Source organism: Pteropus vampyrus, unplaced genomic scaffold, assembly GCF_000151845.1.
Source record: "Pteropus vampyrus isolate Shadow unplaced genomic scaffold, Pvam_2.0 Scaffold143, whole genome shotgun sequence".
In the NCBI taxonomy this organism is placed as follows: domain Eukaryota; kingdom Metazoa; phylum Chordata; class Mammalia; order Chiroptera; family Pteropodidae; genus Pteropus; species Pteropus vampyrus.
Window position 1 is genome coordinate 2331489 of NW_011888924.1, and position 21765 is coordinate 2353253.

Consider the following 21765-nt stretch of genomic DNA (forward strand, 5'->3'; position numbering starts at 1 on the left):
CGCCGCGCGGCCTCGCTCCGTCCCAGGCTCGTCGGCGGCGCAGCTCACGTGACCGCGCTCCGGGCCTGCGGCCGCTGTCGGTTCCCCCAGTCACCGAGCGAGAGGGAAGAAACAAGATGGCGGCTGAAGGCAATCCGGAGCGGGGCCCCAGCAATTCGGCTTGAGCCTTCTCCCTCCACCCGCTTCCGCCGGCCGGGCCCCTCCCGCCCGGCCCCGCGGGCCTCCCCACCCGGCCCCGGCGCCCCCCGCCGCCGCCCCTCCGCCCGCCCCTCCCCCCGCCGCCTTCCCTTCTCCCCCCGCCTCGGCTCCGACATGAGGGGCCGGCGGGGCAGGCCGCCCAAGCAGCCCGCGGCTCCCGCTGCGGAGCGCTGCGCCCCGGCCCCGCCACCACCGCCGCCGCCGCCGCCCACGTCCGGACCGATCGGGGGGCTCCGCTCGCGGCACCGCGGCAGCAGCCGGGGCAGGTGGGCCGCCGCCCAGGCTGAGGTGGCGCCCAAGACGCGGCTGAGCTCGCCCAGGGGGGGCGGCAGTCGGAGGAAGCCGCCGCCGTCGGCCGCCGCCAGCACCAGCGCCCTGGGCCGGGGGGGGCGAGGAGGCGGGGGCGGCAGGACGGGGGGCGGGGGCGGCGGCGGCCACCTGGCCCGGGACCACCGCGGCCTGCAGGGGCCATCTCCGTCAGCAAGGTGGTGTACGATGACCACGAGAGCGAGGAGGACGAGGAGGAGGAGGACATGGTCTCCGAGGAGGAGGAGGAGGACGGCGACGCCGACGAGACCCAGGACTCCGAGGACGAGGAGGAGGACGAGATGGAGGACGACGACTCCGAGTACCCGGAGGACATGGACGACGACGACGACGACGCCAGCTACTGCACCGAGAGCAGCTTCAGGAGCCACAGCACCTACAGCAGCACGCCAGGTACCGCCGGCCGCGCTCCCCCCCTCCCGCTCCCTCCCGGCGGCCCCCCTCCCCTCCCCCCAGACGGAGGGGACACGCGACGGCACATCAAGTGGCAAAAAGCTAGATTTGCCGGAGGATAGAGGCGCATTGTTCAAAATGGAGATTGCATTGTTGCATTTGCAGGCCACAGACTCGCTCGCTGTCTTTCTCCCCCCCCCAACCCCCTCGTTTTCCTCTTCAAAATCTGTGCCAGTGCGGTGTCTCTGTCGGGCGGGATGGAAACTTTGGCACACGCGTATCCATTGCATTCATTTGTCTCCCCTTGTTTTTGGTTTGGTCTTTTTTTTTTTTTTCCCCCTTGTTGGAATGAAAGAAGCCTGTTGTTTTGCGAACCTCTTTGCATTTCTAACGTGGCTTCTTTTAGGTTTTTATTATATGTCTGTTCTTTAAAAGGGATTTGAGGGTTGAGGCAGGTTGTGGCGCGCACGCACACGCGCGTGCACACACACACACACACACACACACACACACACACACAACGTACTTCTCTTCGCAACGCCAGTCGTGTGGTTTTAAAATTGTGTCGAGGAAATGGATCAGTTTAGGTTAGTAGGGAATCCTTATCTGGTCCTGTGTGTTTGTTTTTATTGAGTGCTAATGGGCTCGTGCAACAGTTGCTGGTAAATGGCTGATTAAAAAGCAAAGCAGAAAACCAAGCAAAACCTGAAGAAACGTTATTTCGATTCCAAATTATTTTAGTAAAATCCAAAATAAAACTAAGAAACTGCAGGAACGTGTATCTTAATTTGATCCCTTTGGTTTGCCTGAGAAATGCAGTTTCGAGTCACCTGTTGCAGGAGACGTACAGCTGATCATGCAGACACAATTGCTGAAGACAAACTTTTGGACCAACTTCTAAGTCACACTGCAAAAGTGTAGGGGGATTTATTAGAAAATGACTTTTTAAAAAAATTCCAATTTCGAAGTATAAAAGTCGTCCCTGGATCTGTAATGATTTCTCCATGGTGACTTCGGTTTTTTCACAGAAAGTTTCTCTAGGATGATGTTTGAGATGCATTTTTTTTTTTAAACCACACACAATTGCTGCTTTGTATTAAATATGTAGTTGCATCTTACTGAATTGTGATAAAACATAACTTGTCGCCATAACCTACAAGGTTTTTTCCTTTTATGATTTTGTTAATCTGGATTAACTAAATTAGAATTTCGTTTTAAGAGCATTTACAAAATAAAGTTTATGAGGAAATAGGATCTTTAGGTGTGTCACTTTTTTTTCTTTTTTAAAGAGACGAGGATAGTAGAAGTGGTTAAATTTAAATGTTTCTGTTTTTTTATAAATGCCTAAATACTTGAGGAGGATGAGTATTAAGCCATGTGTATTCCCATATAGAGTGTTGTAACAGCAAATGAAAGGGTAATTTCTTTTGCTAGAGAGTAAGAATATCTGCTTGTCTTTGTGGGGTGGTTGGGCTAGCAGGAGAATGAAGTGTCAAGTATTTATGTCTTGTATGTGGAAAGGACGCTGCCACTTTTCATTTCTTGCCAACTTAATTTTAGTACATCTTTTATAGTAATAGTTTTTACTTTAAGAAATCACATGTAGTTCTCTCTACCACTAGTCTGGAATTGAAAGACCCGTGAAGACTGAATTACACTATTCCAGGAAGTTTTTTCAGGTTAGACAAGATCTAAGGTGGTTCAGCTAATGTTAACTTCTCTGCGAAGGCCTAGCAGATAATATTTAGGATAGCTGTGTATACGCTGAATTAAATTACAATTAGTGGTTGGGTTTTCTTTTTTAAAACAATACTTGTATATTTATGTATGTAGCTGACATTTGTTTTTTCTAAATGACACAGTCTACCTTGTGTATACTTGTCCTATCTTTATGTGAAATAAAAGATTATATGTCCTTATATTAATCTTATATCTCCTGAGTTTCCTAGACAGTGTCTTGCATGTAGCAGGTGCTCATCAAAGATTGGTTGGATAACAGTGGGTGCCATAACTCCTAAATATTTTGGATCTGGGAAACTAAAAATTGATTTAATTAGGTTTTGATAGACAATTTGACCAGTGAATGTTTTTAGTGGCAGAGTTAGTGTGTTTCTTGCAGTTCAAAATAGCAAACTGCTATTGTTTGCCAGGCATTTTCATTTTTTTATTGGATGTTTTGTTAGCTTGTTGGATGTTTTACTTTTTTGAAACATTATTTCTTAAGGTTATGGTAAAACACATGATACATTTTGTGTTCTAAACTTATAGAACATGTCCACTTGTCTAGAATGAGTAACAGTGCATCACAGTGAGTTGTTGAGGCTAAGTACTAGTTTCATTAGTTTTTTTGTCTGTACTTCTAGGCAGTACAGACCTGGAAGAAGGCTAGCAGGTAATGTGTATGTGTGTATATACTTTGGAAGAAAAAACATTCTCGGGCTGGCTTAAGCTATCCCAAGAGCACATAAAGAAATATGTTTGATGGATTTGAATCCTGCTATACTGTCAAGGCTAAAAGAGGAATATATTTTATTGGTAATTTAGATTAATTTTTGTAGACTAGAATGTTGGCTTACATACTAATGTATTAAATTCCTAGTACAAGAAATAACTCATTCATCTTTTCATGTGTTGAGTACTTTGTAGGTAATATAAATTGACGATGCATTGGTTGATGTTACTAGCTCAATTTTCTAAAATCAGATTTAAAAAGGTTTAGTCACTAGAGATTAAATGTTTTTCTTTTCTGGAGAAAAAATTTAAATGGGTGTGTAAGCTACTCACATGTTACTGTAGGGATGACAACTTAGAACAAAATTGAAATCATCTAGTTTTGTTTAAGCAAGACGTATTTGACTTAATAAAGCTTTTATTTATTTTTATTGTTAAAATTTAAAGTTATTTCAGCCTAAAGTTATTTCAGGTTTTATGACATACTTTGTCAGTGCTTTGAGAAGGATTGTATAAATTTGTATTTTGAATAGGCATTTGATAAAGTTCAGACAGCACCTCGAAATCAAGCATTTGCTAATTTAAAAAATTAAAGCATAATTGAACTAGAATAGTTTTTGCATTTAATTCGTGTGGGACTTCTGAGAATACTTAGATGGAATTTTGAAATTTAGAACCTCTGGTGTCTTCGGAAAGCAAAAGGCCTGGTGTTGTCCTGGGAGGGTTAGTGATTTATGTTCTCTGAAGGTTATGATTGTGGAGATCAGTGTAGACACCATGAATGAATTGTAGATTTATCTGAAGCAGGATTTGTTACTGGTTTGGCACATTTATTCTCATCTGTGTGAACCAAATATCTTTTTAGTATATTTGTAATTCCTGATTGCTACAAATGAGGTCCAAAGGGCAGTGGATATTTAAAGGAGTGCGATGTGACATCATACTCTTTTGGGGGAGTTGGTGTGGGCAGATGCTTCCTGGATGGGCATGTGGACAGTGAGGATGGACAGGCATTGGGAGGGAGCAGCATGAATTAAGGCACTGATTTTAAAGTGTGGGCCGTCTTAAGTAACCAAGTTTAGTAAGAGCCTGAGTATTTGAATAGGATAAAATTGTAAAGCTCCATTGTTGGGCATTACCTAGATAACCAGGCTGTATGTAGCATTTGTACTTTTCTTCCCTCATCTAGGGAAGGGGTTGGGCTAGATAGCGGTCCTCAGTCATTTTTCACTCCTGGAACACCCAAAGGGTATGTTGTTTTCTCATCAGCACCATTCAGCTGCTTAAACCACAGTGCAGCCAGCTCTTTCCCCCCAGATTGAGAGAATTGCTGGAGGAGATGGTTTCTAGTCTGTTTCAAATCTATTTCATTTGTGTGTTTGGGAGATCAATCAGGAGATCTGGAAACAAGTTAGGATATGACTTCAGTGGGACATTAGGAAGTGTAGCATAATTTCTTCCTGCAGGATGGATAGGAAGAGGACGAGATAGCTGGTGGGGAACTGGATGGGTTTTGTAGCCCTGGATAGGTCAATTTAGGAGGTACTCCAGAATTCTGCAGGCTTGGACAGCATCAGGAATATAGACAGAGAATGCATCAAATATTCCTCTGTAAGAATGATAGTGCTTTCAGTAGCAATAGGAATTCACGATTATAAGGGAAATTAAGGAGATCTGGTTTCAGATATCAGTACCCGAAGAAATTAAACATGAGAATTAAAAGAAAATGAGGGCCCCAAGGAGTTATTAAAAAGTTGGGCAACATGATCTGTAAGTAGTAAAGAGGTACGTCTGAGGTATGCAATAATAAACAGTCTTGTGTACAGTTCATGCTCATCTCTTCTGGTGTAGATTTGGAAATGGAACCGTGTATTGAAACTGTGTGCAGCAGGACTGGGGATGTTAAAACCAGGAGCTCTCGTCTCTTCTGGTAGATCCTCTTTTCCTCACTCCTCGAGACCCTGTGTCTTCCCTGTGACTATAGATCCTTGGAGCGGGGATGCAGGGGGTAAGGTGTTGGTGGGGGACCCATAATCTGGATGACACAGACTGACACAGATAGGAACACATCCTAGCAGATGCTGTCTTTGCATTGAATAGATTCCTCTCTCTGCTCCTTAGCCAGGCTCCAACCTCACTTCCCAGGAGACATCTTCCCAGAGTACTGTTGCTCACCTTGGTCTCTCTTTGCTTTGCATGCCTGCTTACAGCAGTGATCGCCTCAGCTTCATAATTGAACACTAATTTAGCATTGACCCTTATTATTCTGATTTTTTAAATGCTTTTGGTTCTTTAAAATGATAAGCCTCTGAAGGCAGAATATTTCTTTAAAAAAACCAACTTATACTTGGAAAATATATTTTAAAAGATTGGAAGTAAGATCATATAGAAAGAAGTGAATTAAAAAAAGAAGTGAATATAATTATTATGTTTTGTATTGTCTACTGGTCTATATCAAATTTTATATGTTTTGTAGATATTAAGTTATATTACTCAAATATTTTTTGATTGTTGAATGATTTTTTAAAATAGTAACAGTAATTAAGATTTATTGGACTTCTAAATTGTCGAATAATTTTTAAGCAATATTTAATAAAAATTTTATTTTAAAAATCACAGCTTTGTTGAGATATGATAGACATATCATAAAATTCACATTTTTTAAAGTGTATAATTAAGTAGTTTTTAGTATATTCACAGAGTTGCGCAACTATGACCACTGCCTAATTCCAGAACATTTTTATCAGTCCCCAAAAGAAACCCTTACCAAAGCAGTCACTCCCTGTTCCCTCCCTCCCCTTCCATCCCCTGGCAACCACTACTTTCATTCTCTGTGGATTTGTCTCTTCAGAACATTTTATATAAACAAAATCATATAATATGTGGCTTCTTTCACTTAGCATAATGTTTTCAGGGTTCATGCGTATAATAGCACGTACCAGTACTATATTTGAATACTGTTTCATTATACGGATATGCCACATTTTGCGTATCCATTTCACCAGTTCATGGACATTTGTATTGTGTCCACTTTTTGGGTATTATAAATACTGCTGTGAACATTTGTGTGTAGGTTTTTGTACAATATGTTTCTTTTCTTTATTTTTTATTTTTTTAAATTTATTTTTATTATGGTGATATTGGTTAACGAATTCCAGTTTCAGATGAACAGTTTAACAGTAAGGTGCATATATATAGGCGCATGTATACACACACACACACATATACATATATATATTGCATTGTGTGTTCACTGCCAATAGTTAGATTTCTTTCTGTCACCACATATTTGACTCCTTTTACCCCATCTACCTCCGCCTGTATAATATGTTTGTGTTCTGTTGGGTATATCCTAGGAATGGAATCACTGGATCATTACAAATACAATTTTAGAATCATCTTAACCAGACTTATTTTGTTTGCTATGATAGTTTTTTAAAAAAAGTTCTTGGGATGAAAGAGCTGGGTTATAAGTCTTCCAAAATATCTATGATCTTTGGATTGCCTTAGGTCAGCTTGGAGAAGGATTTGTCAGGGAAAGACCAGTGTCAGTGGAGTCATACCAGCTTCAGTGTGGACACTGTCAGTGTGAGGACTTGTGGCAGGTATTGGAGGCATCCACATATGTAAGCCACAATAGTGTAGGCTATCTTAATGTATGAGAATCTGAGGAGTCTGGATAAATCTTCTGTGAATGTCAAGGATTTAGAGAGGTAGCAGGTAGCATAGAGATTTAAAGAGTGAAGAATATGATACCAGACTTCATGGGTTTGAATCTGGGCTCTGTGATGATGGGCAGTTTGCTCAACTCTTTGTGCCTCACTTTTCCTCATTCGTAAAATGGAGATACCATAGTACTTAATTCAAGGTGTTGTGAGCGTTAAATCAATTAATGCATATGAAATGCCTAGAACAGTGCCTGGCACATGGGAAAGATTTGATAAATATTAGTTACAATCATGTGTTGATTTGTTTCTGAACTGAAGATAGAGATTTTGTGAAGATACATCACACTTCCAGTGTGATGAAGTAACATTTTATTCTGTCGAAAGCTGTCAAGTGACTCGCAGGTGTAAAAATATTTTGAGAACCATTTTAAGTAAAAATGTATATTAAATCAGTTTTATTTGAGAAATATTAAGTATTTAATTTATCCATTAAAGACTAGTTCATCTACTAACATCTGACTCATTCCAGCTCTAATAAATAATACACTTTCTGAAATTATTTACAATGGTTAAAGTCGAGGAAGCACTCTTGATCTTCTAGTTCTTCGATAGTTCTCCCTCATGCCATCTTTCTTTGCCTGTTCCTTTAACACCAGGTTTCCAGGTTTTCAAACCAGCCCTTGGCCCTCTCACTGTCTTCCTCCTTCCCCTGAGAATCTCATCTGCTCTTAAGTTGTTTTTAAAAATTGCCATGAAAAAATCATAAAAATAGTACAGATTTACTCTTGGGAAAATACACAGATGAAAATGAAAATCATCTGTAATCCTTCCAACTAAAGATAACTACTGTAAATGTTTTAATATATATTTTTAAATTTATTTTTTAGGCGAGGCAACCCTTGGTTGACCTCACAGATTGCAAGGACCTTGTTAGCTTACAATCTCTTATTATTATGTTTTAAAAATTTTTTACGCCTGTAGCACCTGGTCTTCCTAGGTGGTCTCCCATCCAAGTACTAACCAGGTCTGAAGGCCTCAAGTTGATATCAGTAGCCTGCTTCTGAGATCAAACAACATTGGTACATTTCTTAACTGCTTCTTAGCTTCCAAGATCAGACGGAATCAGGCTTGTTCAGGGTAGACTAAATGTTTTAATATATTTTCTAAATACCATTTTGTATACCTTGTTTTTATCTACATATTAAAGAAAGATAACTAAGATCATACTGATTGATTTTACTTGCTATACAGCAAATTTTTCCTGCATCATTGTGTCTTCTTTATCAAAGTGGAACGTGAACATTGATAAAATAGTATTAAAGGCTCATAGCGAACTAAGTGGTTCCCTGCTATACCTCTTCCCACCTGAGACCAGAGGCAGTGCTCTCAATTTTTGTAGCTGTTTTTCTTTTCTGGTAATCACCACACCATTTAAAAATAATATGCTTATGTTTGTTTTGTCAATTTTAGACATTTCTTTTTTGACTTTGTTATAGTAGATCGAGGATTTAGCCTTATTATCATTATCCTTATTTTTATGCTCTCATTACAGTTATAGCATGATTTTATTGATAAATCATCAGGGATTGATTACACTATTATGACTACTAAATATTCACAATCGAATCAAATTGTGTGCTATGAGAGTTACTTTTTTTAATAACTATTTTCCTGGAATTATTGCCTTATTTTTTCACTTGCTTAGCGTTCTATGTACTTAGGCCAGTACGTTATCACTTACTGTAAAATATCACTATTTTCTCAACTCTCAAGTGTAACAATTCCATTTTTTCCAAGTTGACTTCCTCCTGCAGCCCTCGGCATTTCTGCTCTCACCTGAACTGGTTGCTCTGTATGTCTGGTGAACCTTACACTGGAACTGCTTTTTTGCTGCTTCCTATGTTGATTTTGTTTCTTGGGTCCTACATCTTTCTTGGTTTACTTCCCTTTTTCAGTACAACCTCTAGTTGCTTCCTCAGGATGGGTGCATGAGAAATACCTTCCCTTTTTTTCCATTACATGTCTGAAAATGTCCTTGTCAGCTCTAATTCTTGATAGTATGGCTGGGTATAGGATCCTAAATAAAAAATCAGTTTCACTTGAAAGACTTGCTTTATCGTGTTCCAGCATTTAGTGTCGCTGTTGAGAAGTCTAGGACTATTTTAATTATTTTCATCATGTCTAACCTGTTTTTTTCCTTTCTAAAGCTTTTAGGCTCCAATCCTGGTCTCCAGTATTTTGAACTTTTACAGTGATATCATATCCCTTGATGTGGCTCTTTTTCATTCATTGCGTTAGATACTTAGTGGGCCCTTTTAAGCTCATGTTCTTTAGTTCTGGGAAATTGTCTTTCAATTATTTGCTAATTTTTCTTAAGATTTGCTCGTTTCTCTTCTCAAACTCTTAATTAGATATTGGATGGTCTAGACTTACTAAGTTTCTGATTTTTTAAATTCTTTTAATGGGTTTGTCTTTTTGGTTTGCTTTCTGGGAGATTTCTTTCTTTCCCACGCCTTCTATTAAATCAGTTTTTATTTCAGCTAATTAGATATTTAATTTCCAAAACTTGTTTTTTTTCCCTTTTTTTGTAGGATCCTGGTCATTGATACAATATCTTATATTTCTTATTAATGATAACTTAAAAAAATGTTGATACAACTTACACATACAGTAAAATTCACCCTTTTTAGGTTTTGACTCAGTTTTGGAAATATGTATAGCCATGTAACCACCACCACTATGAAATAATAGTTCCATCAGCTCCTCCAAATTTCTTTATGCTCCTTTAGTCAGCCCCTTTCCCTCTCTCTCTCCTTAACCCTAGGGCACCACTGATCTACTTTCTGTCCCTATACTTTTGCTTTTCCATGAATATCGTATAAATGGAATTATACCATATGTAGCCTTTTGAGTCTGGCTTCTTTTATTTAGCATAATGCATTTGAGATTTATGCAAGAATTGCTTGTATCAGTTCATTCTTTTTTATTACCGAGTAGGTAGTCGATTATATGGATGTACCACAGTTGGTTTATCCATTCACCAGAACATTTGAGTTGTTTCCAGGTTTTAGAGATGACAAATAAAGCTGCTGTAAACATTCACTTACAGGTTTTTGTGTGAACATAAGCTTTATTTTCTCTTGGGTAAATCCTACGAGCGGAATCGCTGAGTTGTTTGCTAAGTGTATTTTAACTTTCTGAGAAACTGCCAAACTGTTTTCCAAAGTGGTTTTACCATTTTGCATTCCCAGTAGCAATGGGTGAGGGTTCAAGCCATTCTATTAGGTGTATAGTTTCATTATGGTTGTAATTGCATTTTCCTAATGATCAATGATGCTGAACTGTCTGTGAGGCAAATCTTTGGTGAAGTGGCTGTTGAAATATTTTCCCAGTTTTTAATTGGGTGGTTTTCTTCGTATTGAATTTGGAAAGTTCAGCTAACTAATAATTATTTATGATATATAATTTCCCAAAGCTCTTTTCTCTGTTCCGTTTTCAGAGCATCCTCTTCTTGGATACAACATCTCATCTTTGAGGATTTATTATGGTTTTTTTGGTTTGTTTTTTTTTTAAGTTTTCTTCATTTTCTATTGTTTCCTCAGATTCCATTCTGTTTTAGTTTTCTCTTTTTCATATTGGAGGCTTTTTTCAAATGCCTCGTGATCTTTAGCTGTTCGTATTTAGTAGTGAGGCATTGGATGGATAGAACCTTATGGATGGCTGTGGTTTGTCAACTGGTGGGTTTCGTGGAAGGTAATTAGGCAGTGAGACAACCTTTTTTTTTATTTTGGTGGAACCCCTAAATATCAGTATTGGTTTTTTTTGTGTATTTTTGGTTGTTTTCTCTTTCACTCTTTATTTTTCTCCTGTGAGTTTGGTTTCTTAAGGGAAGATTTCTTAACTTTCTTGTCTGGGACTGGGAGCAGGGGAACACGATGGGGTATGTATGCCCAGTGTCCTAGGAAGCTGGATGAAGGAAGGTGACTAAGACTCATACTTTACAGTATGCACACTTCACTAAAATTTCATGTTAGGAATGCTGAGCCTCCTTTTATTATTTTTTAAAAATTGAGATGGAATTGATAATATAACATTAATTTCAGGTGTACAACATGATTCAGTATTTGCATACATAAGCCTAGTTAACATCTGTCACCATACATAGTTACAAAAACTTTTTTTTTCACGTGATAAGAACTTTTAAGATTTACTTTCTTATTTATGAGCTTGGTTTTCTTTCGTTTTAGATTTCACATGTAAGTGAGATCATACGGTATTTGCCTTTCTCTGTCTTATTTAACTTAGCGTAATGCCCTCAAGGTCCATCCATGTTGTCACAAATGGCAAGATTTCCTTTTTTATGGTTGAATAATATTCGTGTATGTGTGTGTGTGTTTGCACCTATCACATCTTTATCCATTCATCCATTGATGGACGTTTAGGCTGTTTCCATGTCTTGGTTATTGTAAATAATGCTGCAATGAGCATGAGAGTGGAGATCTCTCTTCGAGATAGTGATTTTTTTTCTGGTTATGGATGCATACCCAGAAGTGAAATTGCTGGATCATATGGTAGTTCTATTTTTAATTTTTTGAGGCACCTCCATACTGTTTTCCATAGTTGGCTGCACCAATTTACATTTCCACCAACAGGCCACAAGTGTTCCTTTTTATTCACATTCTTGCCAATACTTGTTATTTTTTAACTTTTTGATAATAGCCATTCTAACAGGTGTTAAGTAATACCTCATTGTGGTTCTTTTTGTTCTTGTGGTTTTACCTTTTGTATTTCTTTGCTATCAGTTTTCCAAGTGTTGAGAGCAAAAGGCTATTTATTAACTCATGTTACATATTTGCCATATAAACAAAAGTCTCATTAAGTACTTCTTTACAATGTGACCAAAACATTTAAAAAATAATTTATCTAATACTTATAAAATGTACAGGGTACTGTTAAAAGATGCAGAAATGGATAAATGGTCCCTGCTCTAAGGGTCTTTATTTTTTAGAAGTGGGAATAATAACATAGTGCATAAATAACTATAACGTAGGGCAGGCAATAGTAAGTGCTATAAGGAAGACAGAATTAAATTAGGGAGAGAAGTCACATTCTTTTGGGAGATCAGAAGCTGTGTAAAGAACAGTGTTGAATTTTAGATGTGCCTTAAGAATTGGGTAGGATTTCTTTGGAAGTCGAACAGGAAGAGAAAGGAGGATGTAAAATATAACAGATGACAGAAAGATGCATGTTTAGGGATGACATACTTGTGATTTGAGTGTCAAGGAGATAAGACTGTAGAGAAGTAGAGATTTTATTTTAGTGCAATTTGAATAAATACCAGTCTCAGGAATTTGTACTCATAGGCAGTGGGTAGTCACTGAGTGTTTTTAAACTGGAATATGTCATGATAAAGTTGAGTTTTTTGAAAAATAATCTGGTCTTGGTGGGTAGGATTTATTGGAATAAGAGGGAATTATATAATATGACTTTAAATAGCTATGTAAGATTCCATCCTAAGCCTTTACCAAATAGTTAAGTTGTATTCTGTTTGTTTGCTATTACTTTTAGTGACCATCCTTTTAGATAAATCTTGGTTCACATTCCTGATTTTTTAAAGGCTTTTATTACATATTCCTAATATGTTATAAATATTATATAACATACATTGGGTAACATAATACATATATTATAATACATTTGACGTATCATTATATTATAAATATGATATATATATTTCTACCTGCAGTTTAATAAAAGTGTCCATTTCGCCAGCACTAGTTTGTTATAAACCATCTGCATTCAGTGGGTTAAAAGTTCCCTTGTTTGAATTTGCATTTCTTTGGCTACTAGTAAAATTTAATACTTCCATGGCCTGATACCCAGATTTCTTTCCTGTGTTTTATCTCATCAGTGGATAAATATACTTCTTGTACCTCTCCACTTAAATGTCCTATTAGGCACATCATATTCAGCATGTTGCAAATAGAATTTGTGCTGTAGTGACCACTCCCAACCTCCCATTTCCTTATCCACTGAACTGCCCGAGTCAGAAGAGGGGAAGTAACAAACTATGTCTCACTCTCCAAGTGCAGGATTGTCACCACGTCCTTTTCAGTTTACATCTTATATCTCTGAAATATCAGCTCGTCTGTGCTGATAGTTCCCTGGATCAGGCCCTTTTCATCCCTCACTTGCCTCTTGAAGGAACCAGCCTGCTTGTCTTGTCCCCTTTTGTTCAGTCATCTCACATTCATTCTCCACGTACACACTGCTTTGCTCTAAGACAGTTCTGACTGTGTTATGACCTTTCTTAAAAATCTGCAGAGGAAAAATGATTATATGCTTTAGTGTATGTGTATAATCTATGACTTAGCTTTTGTTTCCTTCAGCTTCATCCTTTGTTGCTTCATTGATTGGTTTATTTATTCAGAAAAATGCCTGTTGAGTACCTACGTTCCAGGTACTCTCTGGGATGTAGCCACAAATAAATGGATATGGCCCCTGCCCTGATTTAGCAGGGAAGGCAGCCAGTGTATCAGTGAGATAAATGTTTTGACAGGCGGAAGTAAATATGATCTGGTCTGGGGGTCAGGACAATTAAGCTCAAAATTAAAGTCGCCAGGTGAAAGGCAAAGAAGGATTCTAGACCCTAGGATCATCGGATGCAATGGACTGGAGGGAAAACTGTGAAGGATTTTAAGTAGGGAGTGATGTGATCAGATTTGTGTTATTTTAAAAAGTCCCTCTGGCTATAGAATAGAGAATGAATTGGAGTGGGATAAGAATTGATGAAAAGGAATTAGGCTGGAAGTAGACCACGTGACAGGTCTTGTACTAGGTTGGTATCAGTGAGAATGAAGAGAATAATTCAGAAAATAATTTAGGATTTAGAATGACATTTTAGTGATAGATTGGTTAGGCAGGGCGTGACAAAGGAGAGAAGGAATCAAGGATGAATTGACTTCTAAATTTTCTTTATTTCTCTTCACCTTGAATTTGATTGTCAGGTAATACTGAATTATTTGTAGTTCCTTGTACACACCGTTGTGATGATTTACTCTTTGGTCACCCATCCGTCACCTTCTGCAGTTTGCCTTTCCTGGTCACCATTCCCTTTTCCCCGGGTGATCGTAAGTTCCTTTACCTCTCCCCTACCCCTCAGGATCATGTGCATTTATATGTTGTTTAGTTTCCAAATATTTGGGCATTTTCTAGGTATCTTTCTGTTACTGATTTCTAATTTTATTTCATTATGTTCAGAGAACATATGTTGCATGACTTTTAATTTTATAAAAAATTTTTAGAGATTTTATGCCCCAAAATATTGTCTGTATAGGTGAAAGTTCCAGGTGTACTTGGAAAGAAGGTGTGTTCTGCTCTTGAGTAGAGCATTCCACAAGTGTCAGGTCAAGTTGTTTGCAGTGTTAAGGTCTATATCCTTGCTGATTTTCCATCTACTTGTTCTGTTGATTTCTAAGAGAAGAGTATTGAAGTCTTCAACTATTGTTATGGATTTACCTGTTTCTCTTTGGAGTTCGATCAGCTTTCATGTATTTTGAGGCTCTTACTAAGTGCACAAACATTTAGGGAGGATTACTTGATTTCTTTATCATAGTATCTTTATTTATTAAGACATCGTACCAAAATGGACTGTTAATAATGTGGCCGTTTTCTTCATTAGAACTTCCTTTGGGGTAGGGAAAGTCTCATTCATCTCTCTCTCCTTGTGCCTGGCTCCATCTCTAGTATGCAGTAGTCAGCAAAGGTAATTGTTGAACTGAGTGTCAAAGAAAGTCTCCAGATTCTCTTCACCCTTAGTTCTATACTGTCCCCTATGGCAGCCAATAGCCACATGTGGCTATTTATATTTAAATAAGTAAGGTTCAAACTTTAGTTCTTCAGTGGCACCAGTTACATTTCAAGTGCCCAATAGCCACATGTGGCTGGTGGCTCCTGTATTGCACCACACAGATGTAGAACATTTGGGTCATTTCATATCACAGAAAGTTCTCTTGGTCTGACTGTGCAGTTGCGTAGGTCTCCTCCGCCAGCATTTCTTTTCTTCTAGCCTTTCATTAGCCCCAAATCCTGTGCAGCCTGGGGAGTGCCAGCAATTTGTGGGCCTCCTGGTTGAGACTATCGGCCCAGGGTGGTTTATGTACATGATGGCATGAATTTCTGCAATAGACTTGAGATCATCTTTGAGATGACTGACTGCCTCAGTTTTTGTTCTTGATGGTAGAGGGAAGAGATAGTCAACATTCAGTGTTAGACAGTCTGCCACAGTCCTGATAAAATTAAGTCAGGAGTCATAGATGTGAGACAGAAAGGAAGGAAGGGTTAAAATTCAGAGATTTTGGTTGAGAAATTTAATATGATAACTCAATTCCTGTGCTGTGAAAGTTTGAAAGTTGGTATGTGAACTGCATCGTGACATACTGATGTGTCCCAGTGTGTCTGGGTTTAAACCTTTCTCTCAGGAGCCTCTGGCCAAATTATTTAGCTAATAGTTTTTAAGGAACATACATCAGATTTTTGAATAGAATTCTTTTGTTACTTAAGTGATGTTAAATTGCAACTATGGAACCTCTGGAGATTTGCTAAGAAAGTTAATGCTTAGACTCCTCTCCATTCATGGGTATGTTCAAAATTCACACACTTAGGAGACCGCCCGGCCAAGTGACTCATACTGAATGGCAGTGTTCAGTAGATGCAATTTCTATATTTTACTGTCATGGCTTCCTGCTTGGTTTCAGCATGTTAACATTGCCTCCTTTGAGGTCTGTCTGTTTATAGTATATTCTATTTATAGAACTTAAAAAGTATTTCAGAAATGCACATATTAATCTCTGTGGAATTTCTCTTCTTGTCCTTTTCCTTCTAAGCTAACATAGGCTTGTCTGAGTAAATAACCCATCATTTAAAATTGCTAATAAAAATTTAGCCCCTTCTGTCAGCACAGTCTTCTCTGTTCTTGTAGATATCAAAATTATTTCATGTACTTCTTGAAATCTTAGTACATGACCCTATTCTCCAACTTAATACCACTCTGCTTTCAAAGTGTTATGCAGATAATAAAATAATTACGGTTTTATTGTAATTCAAGATACATTTGAACTTTTTGGTCTGAATTGTTCGGGTAAAATGCCTCAGATTTCTGATCATTTGTAAACTTGGAAGGTAGTCTTCATCCAGATATATTATTTTTAATTGCCTAAAGACCTTGAGTTAAGACTCTTCCCTATGTTTTGGAAGAAAACTAATAAGGAGGTTGTTTGGAGGTTGTTTATGGCAGGAGTCACAAATTCAAATGGTGACCGGATCCAAGTATGTAAGGTCAAGGCATGAAGTGCCCCTCCCCCCTTTTATTAATACAGAACTGCATTTGCTGTCAGTATTTATTTGCCTTGAAAAAGTAGCCCTGTTGAGATTTTCATCTCTTTTTGCTTTTACAGGCAGTGTGCTGTTCTAAATGCGCTAGGTCTATCTTAGGTTACTGCTTTTTTTTTTTATAGGGTAGATTCCAGGAGTGGGATTGTTGGGTTACATTTAATAGGCAGTTAAATGAATTGGCAAACATATTAGGCTGAAGCAGGTTGTACTCCCATCATTTGTTTTTAAACCTTCCTTAATCTGTGCTTATGTGGCTTTAACTTCTCCTAGAATCTACCAAAGTTTACTCAGACCTTTAGTAGGTGTTCTGGGATACAGATTAGGCCCAGAGTCCTTTCCTCATTTTATTGGTAAATGTACTTGCTTGTTATATGAGAGTCTGAGTTTTAGTTCTCAAACTGGAGGTGGGGAGAAGAGAAGAATGGCGGCAATGGCAGATGTCTGTTTTGAGAATTTTCTGGCTAAGTGAGAATAGAATTCTTTATTGCTTCTTAGCTTGAGTTTGACCTTAGAGAAGTCATTCCTCTGTGGGTCTCAGTTTACTCATCTTAAGAGTGTAGGCCGGATGAGGTGGGCAGGAGATTGGCAGACTTTCTCTTGAAGGGAAAAATAGTAAATATTTTAGGTTTTGGAGGCCAGGTTGTTTCTCTTGCAACTACTCAACTCTGCCACTGCAGCATGAAAGCAGCTGTAGACAATAATAAACAAATGAGCATGGCTGTGTTCCAATAAAACTTTATTTAGAAAAACAGGCTGTGGCTGGCCACAGTTTGCCAACCCCCTTTTGAGCTCTTGCCATTCTGAAAGTCTTATAAGAACTTTAAATTTTATTTTTGTTTTTCCTTTTTGTCAAGAAGGAAATACAGAAAATTTAGAAAACTGAGAAGAAAGCATTGATATTTTGGTTACTCTCCTTTGGTGACCATCTTTGTGTGAGTGTAGATGTGTGCATATAAGTGAGTACTCACATGTGTAGAAACATTTTTTTTATAATTGGGTAAGGCATAATTGGTTTTGTAAATCTTTTATACTGTGAACTCTTACTATATCTTTAAATATCTTGTCTACAAAAATATCTGCTCTCATGGAGCTTCTAGTGGAGAGTTCTGGTTTTTAAAAGTTAATTTCGTATTTAACACCTATTCTTTTTCCTAATCGTTTCTGATAGCTTATTTGTTGATTGAGTTGGATTTTCTAGGAATAAAATTGTATCATCTGCACATACCTGCCACCTCCAAAACAATATTAAGTATTAGTTTTAATGATAGGCATCTTAGTTTGCTTTACAAATTTAATGCAACTAATGTTAATATTTCACTGTTAATATTTATGCTGGCGTTTGATTTGAGACCTTAAATTGTATTGAGTATATTCACCTATTTCTGTTTGTGGTTTGTGTTTTTTTTACCTCAGTTCTACCTTTTTATTAACTCGGATAAGGGATCTCCACATTGTCACACATAGTTTCTTTTTTCGTCACATGTGGCTATTGTATTTTGTCAAATGTCTTCCCAGCTCCTTTTGAGATGATCAGTTTTTCTCCTATGTTAATTAATAGAATTATATTAGATTTTATAATTTTGCCCCGTCCTTTCATTCCTGAAATGAACCTCTTGATCATGTTATTTTTTTACACATATTGCTTGATTTTTAAAAAGATATTTTAGTTTTTTAATAGTTTATACTTGCACAGTGCATAATGTATTTGAGATCCATCTATGTTGTGTGTGTATCAGTAATCTATTTCTTTTTATTGCTGAGTAGCAGTCCATTCCATGTGTTTACTGCAGTTCATTTATCCATTCAACAGTTGAAGGGCATTTCAGTTTCTTGTTTTTGGTAATTATAAATAAAGCTGCCATAAACATTTGCATAATGGTGTTTGTATGATCAAGTTTTCATTTCTCTTGGATAAATACCTAGGTGTGGTGTGTCTGGATTATATGTTGATAAGAACTTGCCAAACTGTTTTTCAGAGTGGCTAACACCATTTTGCATTCTCATCAGCAAATGTGTAAGAGTTCCAGTTGCTCTACATCCTCCTTAGTTAGCACTTGATAGTCAGTTGCTTTATTTTATTATTATTTTTAAAATTTTAGCTATCCTAATAGGTTTAAAGGGGTATCTTATTGTGGTTTTAATTTGCTTATTTCTAACGACACTGAGCATATTTTCATGTGCATCTTTTCATTTCCTATTTATATATCTTTGATAAAAAGATAATGAAATGTTTATTGAAGGTGTTTTAATTGGGTTGCTTGCTTATTATTGAATAGTAAGAGTTCTTTATACATTTTGGATATAAGTGCTTTGTTGTCTGTGTGATGTGAATATGTTTTCTCCAGTCTGTAGCTTTCGTTTCATTGTCTTAACAGTGTCTTTCTAAGAGCAGAAGTTTTTACTTTTGATTGCAACCTGTTAGAACTGTGCCATTTTAGCAGAAAAACAGCAGAGAGACCATATAAATAAAAAAGAAGGGCTATATTCTGGTAAAACTTCATAGATATGCAATTTGAATTTCACCTAATCTTCACATCACCAAATGTTATTCTTTTGATTATTTTTTCTAACCATTTATCTTTCATGGGTCATGACCAAACTAACCCCAGGTCACAAAGATTTTCTTCGATTTCTTCTAGAAATGTTAGTTACAGGTTTCATATTTAGGTCTACAATTTACTTTGAGTTAATTTTTGTGCAAGCTATGAGATAGGAGTTGACTTTTTTTTATTTTTCCTGGCATATGGATGTCCAATTAAATTAGTACTGTTTGTTGAAATAAAATTTTTTCTCCATCGTATGTCCTCTGCATCTTTGTGCGAGTCTATTTTTGGACTCTGTTCTGTTCCAGTGATCTGTGTCTGTCTGCTGCAGGTAATCAGAATTACCTGATCACTATCTTGTTTAGAGTAGCTTCTTGGTTAACTCTTAATTAAAATAAGGTAGTACGAGTTGTCTAGCTTTTTTTTTTTCCAAAAATTTTTTAACTATTCTAGTTCCTATGCCTTTCCATTTATATTTTGAATTAGCTTATCAGTGTCTACAAAATACCCTATTGGGATTGTGTTGAATCTCTAATTTGGGGAAAACTAACATCTTAACAATATTGAATCTTCTAGTCCATGAGTACAGTCTGTCTCTCCATTAATTTAGGGCTTTGGTCTCTTTCATCAGTGTTTTGTCATTTTCAGCATGCTGGTTCTCCATATATTGTTACCTAAGTATTTCATGATTTTGGTGCTATTATAATTGATACTTTTAAAATTTAAATTTTCAAATTTAGTGTTATAATAGAAATACAATAAATTTTGGTGTATTGATATCTATGATCTTGCTGTACCTCTCACCCGTTGTTCAAGTAGCCTTTTTTTTTTTTGTAGATTTCTTGGGATTTTCTACATAGGTAATTATGTTGCCTGGCAAGTAGAGATGGTTTTATGTCCTATTAAGCTGGATTTTCTTCTCATTGCACTGGCTAAGACTTGTATGATACTGAATAAGAGGGGTAAGACTGGACATCCTTGTTTTGATCCTGATCTTAGGGTTAAAACATTCAGTCTTTTACCATTGAGAATGGTGTTAGCTGTAGGTTTTTTCAGTTTGAAGAAATTCCCTACATTTCTAGTTCGCTGAGAGGTTTTATCAGGAATGGATGTTTAATTTTGTCAAATGCCTTTTCTTCAGCTATTGAGATGTTCATCATATGGTTTTTCTTCTTTAGTCTTTTGATATGATGAATTATATTGAGTGATTTTTGAATGTTGAACCAGCCTGCATTCCAGGAGGTAAGCTCTACTTGGTTGTGATGTATTATCCTTTTTATATCTTGATGAATTCTCATACATGGTGTTTTTGAGGATTTTTATATCTGTGTTTACAGGACTATTGGTCTTTAGTTTCCTTGTAATGTCTCATCTGATTTCGGTATCAGAGTAATGCCTCAAAATGAGTTAGAAAGTGTTGTCTCTTTTTTTTTTTTCTGTTCTCTGCAAGAGATTGTGTAGAATTTTAATTATTCCTTCCTTAAAAGTTTGGTAGAAATATGCCAGTGAAGTCACCTGGGTTTGGAGTTCTCTTTGTTGGAAGATTTTAAACTATGAATTCAGTTTCTTTAATACATAGAAGGCTATTTCAGATATAAATTTTTTTTAATGAGCTTTGATTGTTCATGTCTTTAAAGGCATTGGATCCTTTCATGTGAGTCCAGTTTATCAATATACAGTTGTTCGTAATCTCTTGTCCTTTTAATATTTGTGGAGTCTATAGTAATGTCATCTCATTCCTGATACTGAAATTTATCATCTTCTTTTTTGGTCAGTCTGTCCAGAGGTTTATCCATTTAGTTGATCTATTAGAAGAAGCAGTTTGGGGGTTCATTGGTTGTGTGTGTGTGTATAGTGTTTCTCTTTTGTATCTCATTGACTTTTGCCTCTACCCTTACTGTTTCACTCCTGCTCACTTTAGGTTTAATTTGCTGTTACTTTGGTTTCTGAAAGTGACACTTACCTTAACAATCATTCACTTGTGACCTTCCTTTTCTATTCTAGGCATGTAGTGCTATAAACGTCCCTCTATACATTTTATAAGCTATATCCCACAATTTTTGATTCCTATTTTCATTTTCATTCAATTCCCATTTTCTAAATCCTGTTATGACTTACTCTTTGACTTATGGATTGTTTTGAAGTGTATTGTTTAATTTTCAAACATTTGGGGGATTTCCAAGATATTTTCTCATTATTGATTTCTAATTTAAATTTATTATGGTCGTAGGGTGTTCCATAAATGTCAGGTCATATTTGTTGATAGTGATGGTGTTAAGGTCTTCTATATCCTTGCTGCTTTTCTGTCTTGTTCTGTTGATTATAAATAGAGGAGTGTTGAAGTCTACAACTATTATAAATTTGTTGTCTTATCTCTTTGTAGTTCTGTATGTTTATGCTTTGTGTATTTTGTGGCTTTATTAGGTGCATAAACATTTATGGTTGTTATGTATGGTGGTTTTGTCTTCTTGATTATTTGGCCCCTTTATCATTATGAAATGACCTTCTTTACCCCTGGTAACAGTCTTTGCTTTTAAAAATCTGTTTGATATTGACATAACTAATTCGGCTTTTTTCTTTTTTGAGTACTGTTAGTGTGGTATAACTTTTTTCATCTTTTACTTTTTATATATATCATATTTTTTAATTTTTATTTTTAATTAATTAAATTTTTAAATGATGACATTGGTTAACGAAATCCAATAAGTTTCACCTGTACACTTTAACAGTAAGGCACGTGTGTGTGTGTGTGTGTGTGTGTGTGTGTGTGTGTGTGTATTTACACTACATGT

General features: G+C 37.1%; 1 protein-coding gene across 1 annotated transcript in view; it reads left to right on the forward strand.

Annotated features, from left to right (window-relative positions):
• Positions 1–259: 259 nt before the first annotated feature.
• Positions 260–21765, forward strand: part of BPTF (bromodomain PHD finger transcription factor) — a 130017-nt gene continuing 108511 nt past the window's right edge. Inside the window, 2 exon segments of the mRNA XM_011368578.2 lie at positions 260–645; positions 648–918. Of these exon segments, the coding sequence (XP_011366880.1) occupies positions 313–645; positions 648–918 (604 nt within the window). The 5' untranslated portion in view covers positions 260–312.